A 17,502-nucleotide genomic window follows, 5' to 3' on the forward strand; every position below is an offset into this window, starting at 1 on the left:
ATGATTCCCGATTTTAACCCATTTGAGCCAAAAATAAATTTGGGCGGGTCATGACCCAACCAAATTTCTATTTCAACCCATTTTAATATCTCCAATTTCAAGTCAATTCACCCATTTGACACCCGTGGAGGAGTAGTAGGGGATTAATTTCTAAAATAGTGGACATTATTACTCAGTGACATTTAACACTTAACAGTTAAATAATTAGGTTCCTTCACTAATAAACACAAATAGACAATATTGTTACCAAATGGTAGATAGTAAGAAAATGACAAGTTTGATAAATGGAGAATTAGGATATGAAAATCCGTAGCAAGTGAAGACAAGAGTGAAACTATGCACTCCTCTTTTAATAATGATTACAAATGCACAAGCTACTACCGTAAATTTAAAATTTCAATTTTTTCTTCAAGATTTCCCATCGTAACTGTAGAGTGGAGGGAATGTATGTAGTTGACTATCATACCAAGACTAATTGATCAATCAAATAAAAGGGCAAGTAATAGTTGACTCTCATACCATACTTATAATTTACCAAGTATAAACACCAACTATACGAGTCAATAGAAACTATATACATCCATAGTAAAAGAAGCAAAATATTTCACTCAAGGTCCCAGAAACACATTTTTGAAGCTCCCTCCTAATAAAGAGTTGTTTTGTGCTTCAGTACATATTACTACTTTCTTTGTTACTGTGAGTTTATAGTGCTCATAATGTACAAGAGAATAAAGAGTCAGTCAGCACTAGTTACTCTGTAGCAAGCATTTATTTAGAGACAAGCCTGAGCATTTCTCCAGCAAATACTAAATCAAGAAATCTTGCTAAAGAGTATTTGAGCACCATATTGAGGTTGTAAGGTCATAGCCTGAGTCGGAGCATGAACGTATGATGGGGAAATGCAAAAAGAATATTGCTGAATGATCATTGACAGGGCCACTTTAGCCTCAACAAGAGCTAAGTTTTGGCCCACACAGATTCTGGGGCCTAAACCAAATGGGAAAAACGAAGCTAAATGCTTCCGTGACTCAGCAAATCTCAACGGGTTGAATTCATGGGCATCATCTCCCCAGATCTCCTTGTCGTGATGGACAGCAGTCATAGCCAAATAGAACTGTGTATTCACTGGTATGTCAAGGTTTCCTAACTTGACATTCTTTGATGCTTGCCTCATCAACATCACAGCTGGCGGGTAAAGTCGAAGTGTTTCATTCAATATCATGCTCACCTGCCAATCGGACATAAAGTACACCTCATCATCTTATTGCGAGAAAAAATAGGGATACTATGCACCATCTTTGAAAGTATCATGAATGCATAATGAGGTTGTTCATCAGTATAGCATGCTCGTCCTTTACATCATACTTGGGGACATAAGTACTATCATGAGACTGTTAAGCAGAGTTGCCAGAAAAAAGAAAAATAAGAATCTGCAATAACAGCTGAACTTACAATCTTGAGATCAGCTATATTCTCTGCAGTAGGAATCCCATTTCTGCAAGCACGAACAACTTCTTCCCGAGCCTTGCTCTGCCATTCTTGATGCAATGCCAACAGAAGAAAAGCCCATGTCAGAAAATTAGCAGTTGTCTCCTTTCCTGCAAAGTAGAATGTCTTGCATTCATCTACAACCTCCTCTATATCCAGTGTCTCCTGTTTGTCATCCTGATTCTTGATTGGATGCATTAACAAAGAAAGCAAGCTTTTCGAATTGTTTGCTGTTCTGCTGCAATTGTTTAACAACATCCTAATAGCATCTCTAGTTTCCTTCTCCAGTCTTTTCCTCAATCTGTTCTTCTTGGTGGGCAAAAATCTGTATCCAGGAGAAAGAAATGGCATCATTTACAGTGAAAATAATGAAGCACGTAGTTGCTCTAGGATGATGAAACCATATTTTCAAAGAAGGGTACTAATAAGACTCCACCATTTCAACTCAACAAAGACAGTGAGTTGGCTTAGACATGAATGCTTAGTGTCATCTCATGTGCCAATTGGCAATTCGAGCTTTAATAATATTCTTTATGGAAATGCTGCAATCTCTAAATGCCTAGCAATATAGTGGTAAATATTGTGTTTTTATTGGTAACAATATAGTGGTAAACATCACTTTGCATAAGACAATTGCAGATGTCAAAGGGTCATTTTAAATGGAGTTCAGGTGAAAAGGTTATAGTGGACATATTGAATAGCAAAAACAGTCGATCTGGTGGTATTAAAAGTACACATTGGACAATTTACAAAAGCATATCTTATCTTTTCACTTGTTTTGTTGGAAATCACGACAATTCTTGTAGCTTGAAGCATGCATATGGAACTATCCTTAGGAATATTTCACCCGATATATGTATATCACAAGGATTCAACAAACTCGCAGAAGAACTAACAAAGATTTTTCTCATATCAAAGAGGAACTTTTTATCAAATAGTGGAAAATCCAACAATATAACAAGAAGAAAAGGAGTGTTTTCTCAATTGGTTGTCTTTCTCCAAAGATAGAATGTACATAATGGGAGAAAAATCTGACCATAATAGGATAAAGAAATAATGGTCCATTAATTCACATAATGAGCCAGGGGTTACAATTTTGAAATAATGGCTCACTTAATTCTACAGAATGAATCTGGATACATTTTGGTTAAGGAATTTGTACAGTTTCTTGTAGGCCCAAAATATAGAAGTGGTTTCTGCTAAACGGGATTTAGATTAGGTCTCGCGCACAGTGGAGGGGACAAATCCACCAATTTATCTTCGGGCAAAGCCCACAAAGAGAGCTCTTCCTAGTTCATATGGGACACTTCTTTTTTAGAACCCCTTCTTATTTTCTATCATGTTTTTCCCTCTTGCTTTTACATGGTATCTATCTATAGAACAGAAATGATACCTACTCTGACTCAAATGTGTCTGAGAAGTTAAATGGTGGGAAAAATTGGTTGGCAATTCGTTATTATCAGCAAGAGCGCACTAAACACAAGTTGACAGTGATTTTGACATTCTCATAGGCATCTCAGGTACAGATATTATTCTATCACCAAGCACATGCAGTTTCTAATTAAGAAGTCATAAATATGGTTACACTTAAGATAAAGAAATCAACAGTAAAGAATGAGATGCATTTGCATTTGTTTTCTCCCAACCTTTACATAGCACAATTCATACAAGGAAAAAGTGGTAAGGGGATTGTAACATAAAAGAAATGATACATATAAGTTTGGTATTCAACAAAATCAATGAAAGGTGAGATGCATCATACTATCGATAACGAAATGCACCTGAATCCAGGAATGTAGACACTTCGTATGGCCTCTAAAACAAGGCTCACTTGCTGGTCTTGTAATTCAAAAATACGCTTTCCCTCCTCAAAACTACTTCCAAAAGCGGTCCTAGAAATGATGTCTGCTGAAAGTTTGTGAAATTCTTTGTGTACATCCATCTCAAACTGGTCTCTTGCACTTGTTACGTCTTCCCACTTGTCCAACAACTTTGTTGTGCTATCAACCATCTCAGAAATCCAACCCTGAGAAAATGGACACATGCCAATTGATCAATAAACCAAACCCTAAGACACATAGAAGAATCATTTAGCTACAATATTTACACAATGCATTGCACTCATATATATCACAATACACAAAACCCCCTTCCTGAGACTAGCTAAATATTGTAATTGGTGTGATTGGATGTAAATTATAATTAGTAGAGTGTGAAAGTCATGGAGGATCAAAAAGGCAACATTTTAGTCCAGTATGACGCGGATCCTTGTATCAATCTCAACTAGACATAGAAGCGGAGCTAGGATTAAGAGTTTGGGTTCTAAATTACCTTTAAAAAAAGAGAGGTGGGTTCGAACCCACAATTCTAGTATGAAAAACATTTCCTTCCTTAGCAGTGACTCATCAATCAATTTTATCCATGAACCCCTATCTAGTTCCGCCTCTGAGTCCAGACATAATCCTTTTTGGTCAAGTCCATATATATTAGAGTAATTAATTAGAAATAGAGTAGGTACCTTTACTATCTCCATGTTAAAGGCGTGGTTGCTGATCCTTCTGTGAATAGCCCATTTGTGACCATCTAACCCAACAAGCCCATCTCCAAGCAGAAGTTTTGACAAAGGGTTATGTTTGATTTTCTCAAAGGAAGTGGTATTAAGCAATATCTCCTTTATGAGATTGGGATCAGCAATTGCAACCCTAGGTTTAGGACCAAACCAGTAAAGAAAATTCTTTCCATAAATCGTTGACCAATTATAATAGTGTGACATGACACGGGAAACTACTGTTTCATGATTATGAGTGAAACAGCTAGACTTTGATTCAGCTTCTGCTATCATCAATCTTCTAATCTTTGCTGTGTTGTTCAAAATTGGGCTGTAACCTGGTCCATTTATGCCTTGTTTCTTCAACACATGTTGCACTTTTAAAGGGACCCATATGATTTTGTATACCACTTTCAACAACAAGATCAACACTATTGCCAGTGCCACCAACAGCATCATTGCATTTGCCACCATCAAAATGCCTTCATCACCCACTTCCTCTGTCTCTGCATCATTTATATTACAATTATTATTCTACTTTGTCATTTAAAATGGTTTTGATTTTAATAAACCTCGTTCACACCATTTTTCTTCTTACACACTTCAACTAACATTTATATCATTTAAACAACTCTACGTTCTCATTTTAAAACTTTACCCAATTTGACAGGTTACATGTTTTTCACACAAAACAAGGCCTTGAAAAGCCATTTTTTTTCAAATTTACTTGTATCGAAAAATCACTTACACGCTTAAACTATCATGATGACCTATTACACACATTTACTATTTAAAAGTGAATTTATTTACCCCTTAAAACTGACTTGGCAAAAAAAATAAAATAAAAATAAAAACTATATGTGTAAGTTAGAAATAAAAATAAAAATAATAATTAAAATCAACTTTTAACCCCCTACCCTACCCTACCCCTACACCTCTTCTTCAAACCTCCTCTTCTTCACACCTATTCTTCTTTTTCACATCTCTTCTTCATTCTTTATACATCACAATCTCAAAGCACAACTTTTCTTTTTGATTAGCAATTAGGTTTATTCTCATAGATTTGTTAGTGAATAATTGTATTTTGTGATAATTTTTACTAAAGAAAGAATCTAAAAAGAATTTTGGATAAACCTAAATAAATCCTTAAGTTATGTTTAGGTGTTTTTGGTTGATTGTTTCTATCTTTTCTATTTTTTGACTTTGTTAAAGAAATTTTGTTTGTTAATCAATTTTTGGGTTTGGTTATAATTGCAGCTTTATAGGTATGGTGGTTCTAGGTAATGGGTAAAAAAAGAGGAAATTGAAGGTGGTGAAGAAGATTAATCAATTTTTTAATTTGGTGAAGATGACAACTTTATGAGTGTGGTGGCGTTGGGTAACAATTTTGAAAAAAAAGAGTGGAAATCAAAGATGATGTAGAAGAAAAAAATTATATTGAAAATGGTGATATTTAGTGGTGGATGGTGAAGAAGAAGAAGAATTGAAGGTGATATGGAGGTGGTGAAGAACAAAGAATCAATAGTGAATAAGGTAGCCGATTATGGTTTTTTCCATGAGATAAGAGATGAAGTGGGTGAGATTTTGTGATGAACAAGGTATAATTATTATAGAATTTTAATAATTAATTAGAGATTAACTAGTGTAAAATATTGTTGACAAAAGAAAAGTAATTAATAGAGAAAAGAAGGCCAAAAAAATTATAAGAAATTATAATTTCTGACATGGCGCTGACGTAGCGCTGATGTGACAGCGAGTGTATTACACCACACCCTGTGAGAGTAGTGTTACACGTCTCAGGGTGGCATTAAATTCACTTTTGAATAGTAAAAATGTGTAATAGGTCATCATGATAGTTTAAGCGTGTAAATACTTTTCAATATAAGTTCAGGGGGAATTTATGCCTTTTCCTAGTAAACTTATAAAGTGTCATGTCACGTTGTTCTTTCTAAATTGTTATGTCATGCTGTTCTTTCTAAAATATTTGTCTCATTATTATGACCATCTTGATCATTTGATGCTCTGCTTAAAAAAGTTTTATCGAACCAATTAATCTATCACGCTTTAGGCGTGCCACAAATTATATGCTTCAAATATCTTTCATTGGAGCATTTATAACTGGATTATAATAAGGATCAACAAATGCGTCTGTCAATTGACTTAAATTATCTTTTGAACGAGGATCATACCAATGATAATTCATTATATATAACTTATTTTCAAGTTGTTTATCATCTCTCCCCCTAATTTTAACAAATCTAACATTTACCCTAACCTAATTTGGGGACTCATCTTTGTGTGTGACGTTGTGGTGGAACAATTGAATCAGATACCGCACATTTAAATTTCTAGATGAGAATTATTTGGCACCCGATCCTAAACAAATTGTGATTGGGGATCCTTGTTGGCTTTTCTAATAACCAATGATTTAGATATAATCTGAGCTATATAATTTATGTAAAATTCACTTGGATATAAGCCAACATTATCAATATAATTTTATAATTTAAAATGTGCTCTTGATTTAACAATTCGAGCAAACAACCTTACAAAAATCAAATTACAAATTGATAACAAAGTACATGTGACCTAACATAGATGCATTTATTAGAAATCATATAAAAAATGATATAATAGTATTTGGTCCACATGACAGGTAAATGAGCTCATATTCACTTTTTCATACGTTTTAGAAAACATCATGGGATACAATCTCAATCTTAGCTGGTATGATCAATTTATCATGAGAACACAAAGTATATAGAAATTCACGAAGAACTTTCTATTTCTTCATATATAACCACATGAATTTTCAACTATTTTTTTCATGATATTTGAACTGGGATGATCAATTGTCTCTGCCAACAGATATTTATTTCACTAAACTTCTAGTTTACTTTTGCTTGTGATTCCACCATTATGCTCATATTTATATACCACAAACAACATAAAAAAAAGGGTAACTTTTCACATAAATATTTGTAACCCGCTCTAAGTGTAATAATATGAAAATATTAAATTGTAACACCTCGCTAAATGAAAGAGCTAGAATTAGAAAGAGTCATTTTTGGAAAGAATGAAAAATTTGGAAAATTTGTTTAAGTCATTTTTGGGTCAACTTCAAGCCACCATAACTCCTAGATCAGGATGATTTATGTGTGATACAAGATACCGCAGGAAAGATCTTTGAATTATCATTCCAACGCCGCTGAGTTTGCTCGATTTCGAGTTCGTATGACGGAGATATGACCATTCAAAATTGGGCTATCTAGATAAGGAAAGTCAAAACCGGATTTTAGATGGGTATTATGGTATTTTCACTACCCAATTATTTAATTTCGTTTTTGGTAATTAAGTTTGGGTCGAAACTAATTTGGTTCAGTTTACGTTTCATCAAAAAGAGTTAGGGTCTTGAGAGAAGAGAAAAGAAGAGGAGAAAAGAGGAGAAGAGACAAGAAATCGTCAAGTTCTTGAAGCTAAGATCGTGGATTTCGTCAAGGGGTGATCCCTACGAGGTATGTGAGATAACATAGTGTTGGGTTAGTTCACCCACGCGCCAATCATGATTCAATTCAGCGTAATTGTGTTCTTAAAAAAAAGATTATGAGTTCTTGATGAAATTTGTTTAAGTTTCGTTTGAATCTTGATTATGAGTTTTGGAGGAGTTCTTGGGAGCAATTTGGGGAGATGTAAGGTTGTTTTGGAGTGGGTACTTGTATACTTTGGTTGTGTCGCGTTTGGGAAAGAAACTAATTGAATCTAGAGGGTTTAGTGTTGAAAAACGAGCAAGAAAATTCGTCAAAAACCTAGGGAGGGGGCTGGGGCGCCGCGCCACTCAGAGCGCCCCAAATGAATCTCGAAAGTTTGGGCTCTGGGGCGCCGCTCCAGCCAATGCGCCCCAACCCAGCTTCTTAAGTTTGCCCTCTGGCTCCCCGCGCCACTCAGAGCGCTGGGACGCCAAGTCCTCTACTCTTTCCCACTTTTTTTCCGTTTGAGTTCCCTAGCAACGTACCTAAGTTTTCTAGTTGATTTCTACACTCTAAGGTATGTGTAAACATCATGAAACCATCCATAAACATGAGATCATGAGCCTTGAATCCATAATTCAACTCAAGGAGAGTTAAGAGTCAAGTCAAGAGAAGTTCATAAATTTTTTCCAAAAGTCTTTTACAAACGTTTTAACTTTGTTTTAAAACTTGAGTTTTGAGTTGAGTAAAGAGTAAAGAGTGAAGTTCATTTCTTCAAAAAGAGTATATCGGGACTATGTATTCCCAAAGGGTAAATGTTTTCACATTTAAACAAAAGAGGAAACACCGATTTCGAAGAAAGCCTTTGAGCTAATTTTTGAGTAATTACCTCAAACCACAGAAATAGTTTTGTTTTTAAAACAAATGAGTTGAGTATTTTGGGAGTAGTATTGAGCACCGATGTGGGGATGAGTTCATAACAACTCAATGTCTCCATAAACCAGTGGTCAAAGTGGGTAGAAAAAGGGTCATACTTTTTAGATGATTCCTTAGTGCTTTTTAGCATAGACTAGTGGATCCACTTAGTTGAGGCGTTGTATGTCCCGACAAGTTATAGGACAGTTTTGGCTGCATGGGAGAGATGGTGTATCATCACTTTAGCTCATAGTGGTGGTTGTCGGTTAGAGAAACTCCCACATAATTATATTACTTTATTATATGAGTAAATTGAGTTATTATTTACTGTTTAAATGCCTTAGATAAACTGCATTTTACTGTTGTTTTATTCTACATTTGAGTTAAGTATCCATGAGTTAAGTAAAGCTAAGGTAAGTTTTCTCTTCAGATTCTTTTCAAGCTTAAGTCGTGTTTAGTTTTCCCCTCGCATGCTCGTACATTCAATGTATTGATGCCTTTTGGCCTACATCATTTTATGATGCAGATACAGGTAACCAGGATTAGCATCCAGCGCCTCGTTGATCCAATTGAGCACTCAGAGTTTGAGACTCTTTATTTTCCGGAGGACCCCTTTAGTACTTCAGTTGTTAGGATGATCGGGGGTCTTGTCCCGACATCCCTCTTTGTTTTAGAGGATTCATAGACGGATAATTATAGTTCTTTAGTCTTTCCATTTTCAGTTGTTTATGTTAAGACTTGAGTTGCCATTTTGGCTAGTTTAATATTTCTTTAAGTTATTGCATGGGTTATCCTTTGAGACCGTTTCTTGTTATTTAAGTCTTCCGCTATTAGTTAAGCCAAACTAAGGGTTCTCTTGGGGCCAACAATGATTCTTGAGTGCCAGTCCCACCCATGGTGTCGGGTCGGGGCGTGACATAAATCTTCTCATATTTTACGGTCTCGATATAATTTACTTTTTTCTCTTTGAAAATTTCTTTGAAACTTTGAAAGTTTTTTTTTTGAGACTTGCTAAAATTTCAGTAACATGAGCAATTTTATTTCTTTGGATAATAGCAAATTAGCTCAGCACAACTCACAATTAACTTTGGATATTACTGCATGTTTCATAACACTGTCTGTGTGGTGAACATCTCCTTAGGAGAAATTTATATTATTATTATCATGGTCAAAATCATTACAGACAAAATTTATTTCTTGATTTACTTTTGTCATTATTATCTTCTCCCTTTTTTATTCATTGCCTAATAAAATATTTTTGACGTACAAAAGTGTTGTTCATCTTTTAAAACCCAACAACAAGTACATAACCAATGATAAGTTTGTGCAACCAAGAATTATTTCTTTCTTTTGTCCTTTTGGTAGTTTATAACAAAACATATATACCACAATATTTGTGATGTACTAAAAGTACTTGATCAATGACCATTTATATCAATTTTTTTTTTCATTTCTCTCAAACCTCCCATAGAGGAGAGTTATGACATTTATCCATCATTTAAAAGAACATCATTATTCATAAATTTCATCATGTCTTGATACATCCACTTTCAAGAATAGTCGAGCATTCATGATATTTATTACAAGTCACATTCTCTTCAAGGAATCAACTATAATCATATATATTTTCTTCATAATTTTACATTAGAAATTTATTGCCATGGTTTGAAATTTATTATATTTATATGATAAACCTCAAAATCACTTTAAAAAGGTCAGTACACCACTACTTTATATTTCTTTATTTTGATGGATGATTTATAAATTCAATTAGGTCACACAACAACTGCGTGCCCAATACCTTTTATACCAAATTTGATGATAACATTTACCTTTACTCTTTGAAGGACCATTTTGAGAACTCATAATGTTCTTTCTTTTATAATTATCACAATGATGACTGGTATTTTTTTTCTTCACGTCCATATCCATATGTTCAATCACAAAATTATCTTGTCATCTTTGAGACTTTTAATCTATTGCTATCACATTCACTTCAAAAAATAAAGCATATTCAGTGAGACGGGTTTCACAATTTTTATCAAAAGCATACCAATTTTCTTAGTCATCATTATATCATCAATATATTGTGTTGTGACTTTAATTTAATATCTTATTCATATAAAGTTTTATTAGAAAAATTACAATGAGACTTGAATCCAAAAATTTATCATCATGATGCATCGAGACTTTAACTGATGGCTTAACCTTTTGGTGCGATGAAACTTGAATCCATTGTCTTACCCTCAATCATTGACATTATATACTGTTATCATGAGTCTGTGTATAAAAAACCAGAATTACTGATTTCAATAAACTTTGCAGAAACACGAAGTAACCAAAATTTAATAAACTAGTAAGAATAGATGAACAAAAATTAATTGACAAAACTAAAATCTGTAAAAAACGTACCACAATCTGGAAAAACAGAATCAGGAAAAAGATCAAGCCCACTGAATGCACAGTGTCCCCTTAAGGAAATTATTCCCCTCTAGTATCCGAGGTTTGATTTGGAATATTTCCTCCCAGGATAGAATGATCTCAATCACCAGTGTATTGATACCCAAAACTCTGGTGTCAGCGAACCACTCAACAGCAGTAAAGTACACGAAGAAATTTTGTGCAGAAGAAAAAGAAGAAATTAGAAAAATTCATAAGGAATAAGTCTGAGGAATCAATGTATTTATAGGCAAGAGGAACTGGTTCCGAAAGGTTGCAATCCTTTCAGAATCCACACGACCATTCATGAAAGTTTGCAACCTTTCAAACGGTCATGACTGTTTCTGAAAGTTGCAACCCTTTCAGAACAGTCACTTCCAATGGCGGGAAATTCAAATAAAATGGGAAAGATTTAAATAAAATGGGTCGTGCGTGGATCCGAGTCGGGTCGGGCCAATTAACTAATTAATTGAATCGGTTAATTAACTAATTAAAACGTTGACCATTTAATTTAATTTAATTAATTAAATAATTAATTAACTAAAATAATTAAAACAAACTTTGTCCAAAAAATAATCTCTCGATCAATCATTTTTCCAAATCCAAAGCCAAAGCCGAGTGAGCGAGACGACGACGGCGCGAGGGGGGGTCCCTCTTTCCAACCCTTTTAACAAATAATAGGAGTGTTTCTGTATTTAAACTCTCCTATTTTTCTTTCCACCACCGATGAGGGACAAATGTCTTTTCAATAAAGCATAAGAGGACTTTTCAAGTTCTCAACTTTCCAAGTTCCCAACTTTTTCAATTTCCTTTTTTATCTTCCCTCCATTTCCCATTAACTCTTGCTACATACCAAACAATCCCCCACATTAATGGGGAATGTTTATAACATAAGGAATGCACGGACGAGTGTGTACTTTACAAGCAAGAATCAATTGCATCTGGATAAGTAGGTTTCCCCTTGGACTTTTCGTAGTGAACATATGTCGTCTATACTCGGTCAATTGGTAGATGCGATATCTTTGAACCGTCGAGCTTTGGTGTATACCTAGACAACCATATGTCACACAATTAACCCTTTACCGTTTATGGTTCTTACTGTTGTGTTCGTTTCAGCCATGAACTCCTCCTGGTTTCATGAGTGTATAAAGAATAGGCTTTTGACATAAAATTCTTTTTGAAGCGGCTTACACTTCACACTCACATAGGTGATTTCTAACTGTGTCATCTCGTAGATACACTATTTTGTTAAATCTACCAAACTTAGCAAATCATTAAAAACTTTAAGCTTTATTAACTCATTAACAAGCCTTAAAGTCTTAACCTTGTTCCTGAACATTGTCTTTATCGTGAGAATGAATTGAGTTGATTGACAATGTTGAACCGTCAGTCACAACTTTGTTTTTCTCCTTGAATCTAGCTCTTGGGATCTCCAGTCTGCTAGATAGAGTTACCGCCCTGCTGACTTGTCCTAAGCCGTAAACCCATTCCCTTAGATGATCTTTCAACTGCCTCTCTCACTAGGCCTTTCGTTAGTGGATCTGACACATTATCGCTTGACTTCACATAGTCAATTGTGATAATTCCACTAGAGAGGAGTTGTCTTACGGTATTATGTCTCCGTCGTATATGACGAGACTTCCCGTTGTACATAACGCTCCCTGCCCTACCTATTGCTGCTTGACTATCACAATGTATGCAAATAGGTCCCACACGTTTGGGCCAGAATGGAATATCCTCTAAGAAATTCCGAAGCCATTCAGCTTCTTCACCGGCCTTATCTAAGGCAATGAATTCAGATTCCATTGTGGAGCGAGCGATACATGTCTGTTTGGATGATTTCTAAGAGACTGCTCCTCCACCAAGTGTAAACACATAACCACTTGTGGATTTTACTTCATTTGACCCGGTGATCCAATCTGCATCACTATATCCTTCAATCACGGCAGGACATTTATTATAATGCAAAGCATAGTGTTGTGTATGCTTCAAATAACCCAACACACGTTTCATTGCCATCCAGTGAGTTTGATTCGGAGTACTAGTGAACCGACTCAGTTTGCTAATAATACATGCTATATCTGGTCGCGTACAATTCATAATATACATCAAACTTCCCAACACTCTGGCATATTCCAATTAAGAGTCACTTTCACCTACATTCTTTTGAAATATAAAACTTAAATCAATTTGAGTTTTGACAATATTGAAATTCAAGTACTTGAACTTATCCAATATTTTTTCAATATAATGAGATTGAGATAATGCTAGTCCCTGAGGAATTTTGAGAATTCTGATCCCTAAGATCAAATCAGCAACTCCTAAGTCCTTCATATCGAACTTGTTGGACAACATGTGCTTAGTAGCATTTATATTGTCAATGTCTTTACTCATTATTAACATGTCATCAACATACAAACAAACAATGACTTCATGATTCAGAGCATTTTTAATGTAAACACACTTATCACATTTGTTAATCTTGAATCCATTTGCCAACATTGTTTGGTCAAATTTAGCATGCCATTGTTTGGGTGCTTGCTTGAGCCCATAAAGCAACTTCACAAGTCTGCACACTTTTTCTTTTTTACCAGGAACCACAAACCCTTCAGGTTGTTCCATATAAATTTCTTCCTCCAACTCTCCATTTAAGAAGGCTGTCTTTACATCCATTTGGTGGATTTTAAGATCATGCACTGCCGCTAGTGCTATTAACATTATAATTGATGTTATCCTTGTTACTGGAGAGTATGTATCAAAGTAGTCCAGACCTTCGTTTTGTCTATATCCTTTGACTACAAGTCTAGCCTTATATTTGTCAATAGTCCCATCGGCTTTCATTTTCCTTTTAAAGATCCACTTTGATCCTAAAGGTTTGTTTCCTGTAGGAAGATCAGTCAATTCCCAAGTATGATTACTTAAAATTGATTCGATCTCACTATTGACTGCTTCTTTTCAATAGATTGACTCAGATGACGACATAGCTGCTTTAAATGTTGAAGGCTCATTTTCAAGCAAAAATGCCACAAAATCTGGTCCGAAAGAAGTGGATTTCTGTTGGCGAGTACTACGTCTAGGATCTTCATTAGGTTGTGCATTTTCCTTTGATTCTTCCCGTGGTCGTTTAGATCTTTCACTTGTCGACTCACATTCAATTTTATACGGATAAATATGTTCAAAGAACTCAGCGTTATCTGACTCAATTACCGTATTCACATGAATTTCAGGATTATCAGATTTATGAACCAAAAACCGGCAGACATTACTGTTCACAACATATCCAATAAATACACAATCCACTGTTTTGGGTCCAATTTTCACCCTCTTAGGTAAAGGAACTTCTACCTTGGCAAGACACCCCCACACTTTGAAATATTTCAAGTTGGGTTTCCTTCCTTTCCATAACTCATATGGAATTGATTGCGTTTTGCTACGGGGTACCCTATTGAGTATCTTGTTAGCCGTAAGGATGGCTTCTCCCCATAGATTTCTTGGTGAACCAGAACTGATTATTAAGGCATTCATCATTTCCTTTAATGTTCTGTTCTTCCGTTCAGCCAAACTATTTGACGGCGGTGTATAGGGTGCAGTAGTTTGATGGATAATACCATATTCCAAACATATCTCAGCAAAAGGAGATTCGTATTCTCCACCCCTATCACTTTGAATCATTTTTATCTTTAGATTCAATTGATTTTCCACTTCATTTTTGTATTGCTTAAATGCATCAATTGCTTCATCCTTACTATTAAGCAAATATACATAACAAAATCGAGTGCAATCGTCAATAAAAGTTATAAAATACTTTTTCCCACCACGAGATGGTGTCGACTTCATATCGCATATATCTGTGTGAATTAAGTCTAAAGGTTTTGAATTTCTTTCAACAGACTTATAAGGATGTTTAACAAACTTACTTTCCACACAAATTTCGCATTTCGATTTATCGCATTTAAAATCAGGCAATACTTCTAAAGTAACCAATTTCCGCAAGGCTTTGTAATTTACATGTCCCAAACGGGCATGCCATAAATCATTTGACTCCAATAAGTAAACAGAAGCAGAATTCTTATTAATACTGTCAACAACCATTACATTCAGTTTGAAGAGGCCCTCAGTGAGGTAGCCTTTTCCTAAGAACATCTCATTCTTACTTATTACAGCTTTGTCACTAACTAGGACACACTTGAACCCGTTTTTAACGAGCAGTGCAGCAGAAACTAAATTCTTCCTAATAGTAGGAACGTGCAGAACGTTGTTCAGAGTCAACACCTTGCCGGATGTCATCTTCAACATTACTTTCCCAGTTCCTGCAATCCTTGCTGTTGCTGTGTTTCCCATGAACAAATCTTCATCAACCTCAGCAGGAGTGTATGTTGCAAAGGCTTCTTTCGCAGAGCAAATATGTCGAGTGGCACCTGAGTCGAGAAACCACTCCTTGGGATTTCCAACTAAGTTGCACTCTGAGATCATTGCACACAGGTCATCTGCATCTTCCATCTCTTCCACGATGTTTGCTTGGCTTTTGCCTTTGCCTTTGTCTTTGTCTTTGTCCTTTCTTGGAGCACGACGGTCAGAAGACTTGTGACCAGCCTTACCACAATTGTAACAGTTGCCCTTGAACTTTTTCTTGGCCTGTTCTGACTTTTGTCCGTTGGACTTCTTTCTCTTCTTGTCTTTGGTAGGAGCTTCTTCAACAATATTAACTCCAATTGCTGTCGAACTCTTACGAGACTTCTTTTCGGTGGTTTTGTTATCTTCCTCAATCTTGAGCCGAATCACAAGATCTTCAAGCTTCATTTTCTTACGTTTGTGCTTTAAATAATTCTTGAAGTCATTCCACGAAGGAGGTAGCTTCTCGATCATTGCAGCCACTTGAAACGCTTCATTTACTATCATATCTTCAGCAATTAGATCATGGAAAATAAGTTGAAGTTCCTGCACTTGTGATCCAACAGTTTTGCTATCTGACATTTTGTAGTCTAAAAATTTTGCGACCACAAACTTTTTCAAGCATGCATCTTCTGTCTTATATTTCTTCTCAAGTGCATCCCACAATTCTTTCGAAGTTGTCATTGCACTATAGACATTATATAAGTCATCCTCTAACGCACTCAAAATGTAGCCTTTACATAGGAAGTCTGCCTGTTTCCATGCTTCAATAATCATGAATTTTTCTCTGTGTTGCATTTCAGCAGAAGGCACTGGAGTTACTTCATTGGTAAATTTCTGCAGACCAAGAGTGGTAAGCCAGAAAAATACCCTTTGCTGCCATCCTTTGAAATTCACACCAGAGAATTTTCCCGGTTTCTCTGCTGGTGGTACAGCAGTTTGAGTTGGTGCAGCAACAGCCACCGTAACATTGTCATTAGCCGTTTCAGAATCTGTAACAAACAAAAATTGATACAAATGACTCAGTAAGTAATAACTTAAGTTGCAAACTTAATAGAAGTATAAAACCACAAAGGTTTTTCTCTCCACCAGAAACACAGATTAAAAAGTATAAAAATAATTTCCTTAAGATTGTTATCAGTCTGCGTATAAAAAATCAGAATTACTGATTTCAATAAACTTTGCAGAAACACGAAGTAACCAATGTTTAATAAACCAGTAAGAATAGATGAACATAAATTAATTGACAAAACTAAAATCTGTAAAAAACGTACTACAATCTGGAAAAACAGAATCAGGAAAAAGATCAAGCCCACTGAATGCACAGTGTCCCCTTAAGGAAATTATTCCCCTCTAGTATCCGAGGTTTGATTTGGAATATTTCCTCCCAGGATAGAATGATCTCAATCACCAGTGTATTGATACCCAAAACTCTGGTGTCAGCGAACCACTCAACAGCAGTAAAGTACACGAAGAAATTTTGTGCAGAAGAAAAAGAAGAAATCAGAAAAATTCGTAAGGAATAAGTCTGAGGAATCAATGTATTTATAGGCAAGAGGAACTGGTTCCGAAAGGTTGCAATCCTTTCAGAATCCACACGACCATTCATGAAAGTTTGCAACCTTTCAAACGGTCATGGCTGTTTCTGAAAGTTGTAACCCTTTCAGAACAGTCACTTCCAACGACGGGAAATTCAAATAAAATGGGAAAGATTTAAATAAAACGGGTCGTGCGTGGATCCGAGTCGGGTCGGGCCAATTAACTAATTAATTGAATCGGTTAATTAACTAATTAAAACGTTGGCAATTTAATTTAATTAATTAAATAATTAATTAACTAAAATAATTAAAACAAACTTTGTCCAAAAAATAATCTCTCGATCCAAATCCAAAGCCAAAGCCAAAGCCGAGCCGAGCGACGACGACGACGGCGTGAGGGGAGTCCCTCTTTTCAACCCTTTTAACAATTAATAGAAGTGTTTCTATATTTAAACTCTCCTATTTTTCTTTCCACCACCGATGAGGGACAAATGTCTTTTCAATGTCTTTTAAGAGGACTTTTCAAGTTCTCAACTTTCCAAGTTCCCAACTTTTTCAAGTTCCTCTTTCATCTTCCCTCCATTTCCCATTAACTCTTGCTACATACCAAACATATACAATCAAAAATAAAACAAATTCACCCTTGAGACTTTAAAATATTATAACTTCATAACTAATAACACAAATATATTTTGTCATAATAACACCAAAAAAT

At 35.4% G+C, this 17,502-nt stretch overlaps 1 protein-coding gene across 1 annotated transcript; it reads right to left on the reverse strand.

Annotated features, from left to right (window-relative positions):
- Nucleotides 1-535: 535 nt before the first annotated feature.
- Nucleotides 536-4,584, reverse strand: LOC125876960 (cytochrome P450 734A1). The gene is made up of 4 exons (XM_049558250.1): nt 4,007-4,584; nt 3,270-3,514; nt 1,453-1,813; nt 536-1,228 (listed from the first exon to the last, which is right to left on the reverse strand). Exons 1-4 carry the CDS (start codon nt 4,508-4,510, stop codon nt 812-814), a joined length of 1,527 nt encoding a protein of 508 aa, XP_049414207.1. The 5' UTR covers nt 4,511-4,584; the 3' UTR covers nt 536-811.
- Nucleotides 4,585-17,502: the final 12,918 nt, after the last annotated feature.

Source organism: Solanum stenotomum, chromosome 9 (assembly GCF_019186545.1).
Source record: "Solanum stenotomum isolate F172 chromosome 9, ASM1918654v1, whole genome shotgun sequence".
Lineage (NCBI taxonomy): Eukaryota > Viridiplantae > Streptophyta > Magnoliopsida > Solanales > Solanaceae > Solanum > Solanum stenotomum.

Coding starts and splice junctions, on each gene's coding strand:
- LOC125876960 (XM_049558250.1), bottom strand. CDS start 4,510: ATGGTGGCAAATGCAATGATGCTGTTGGTGGCACTGGCAATAGTGTTG. Junction 3,515..4,006: donor TTAACATGGAGATAGTAAAG/GTACCTACTCTA, acceptor CCATTTTCTCAG/GGTTGGATTTCTGAGATGGT. Junction 1,229..1,452: donor ATATAGCTGATCTCAAGATT/GTAAGTTCAGCT, acceptor TCCGATTGGCAG/GTGAGCATGATATTGAATGA.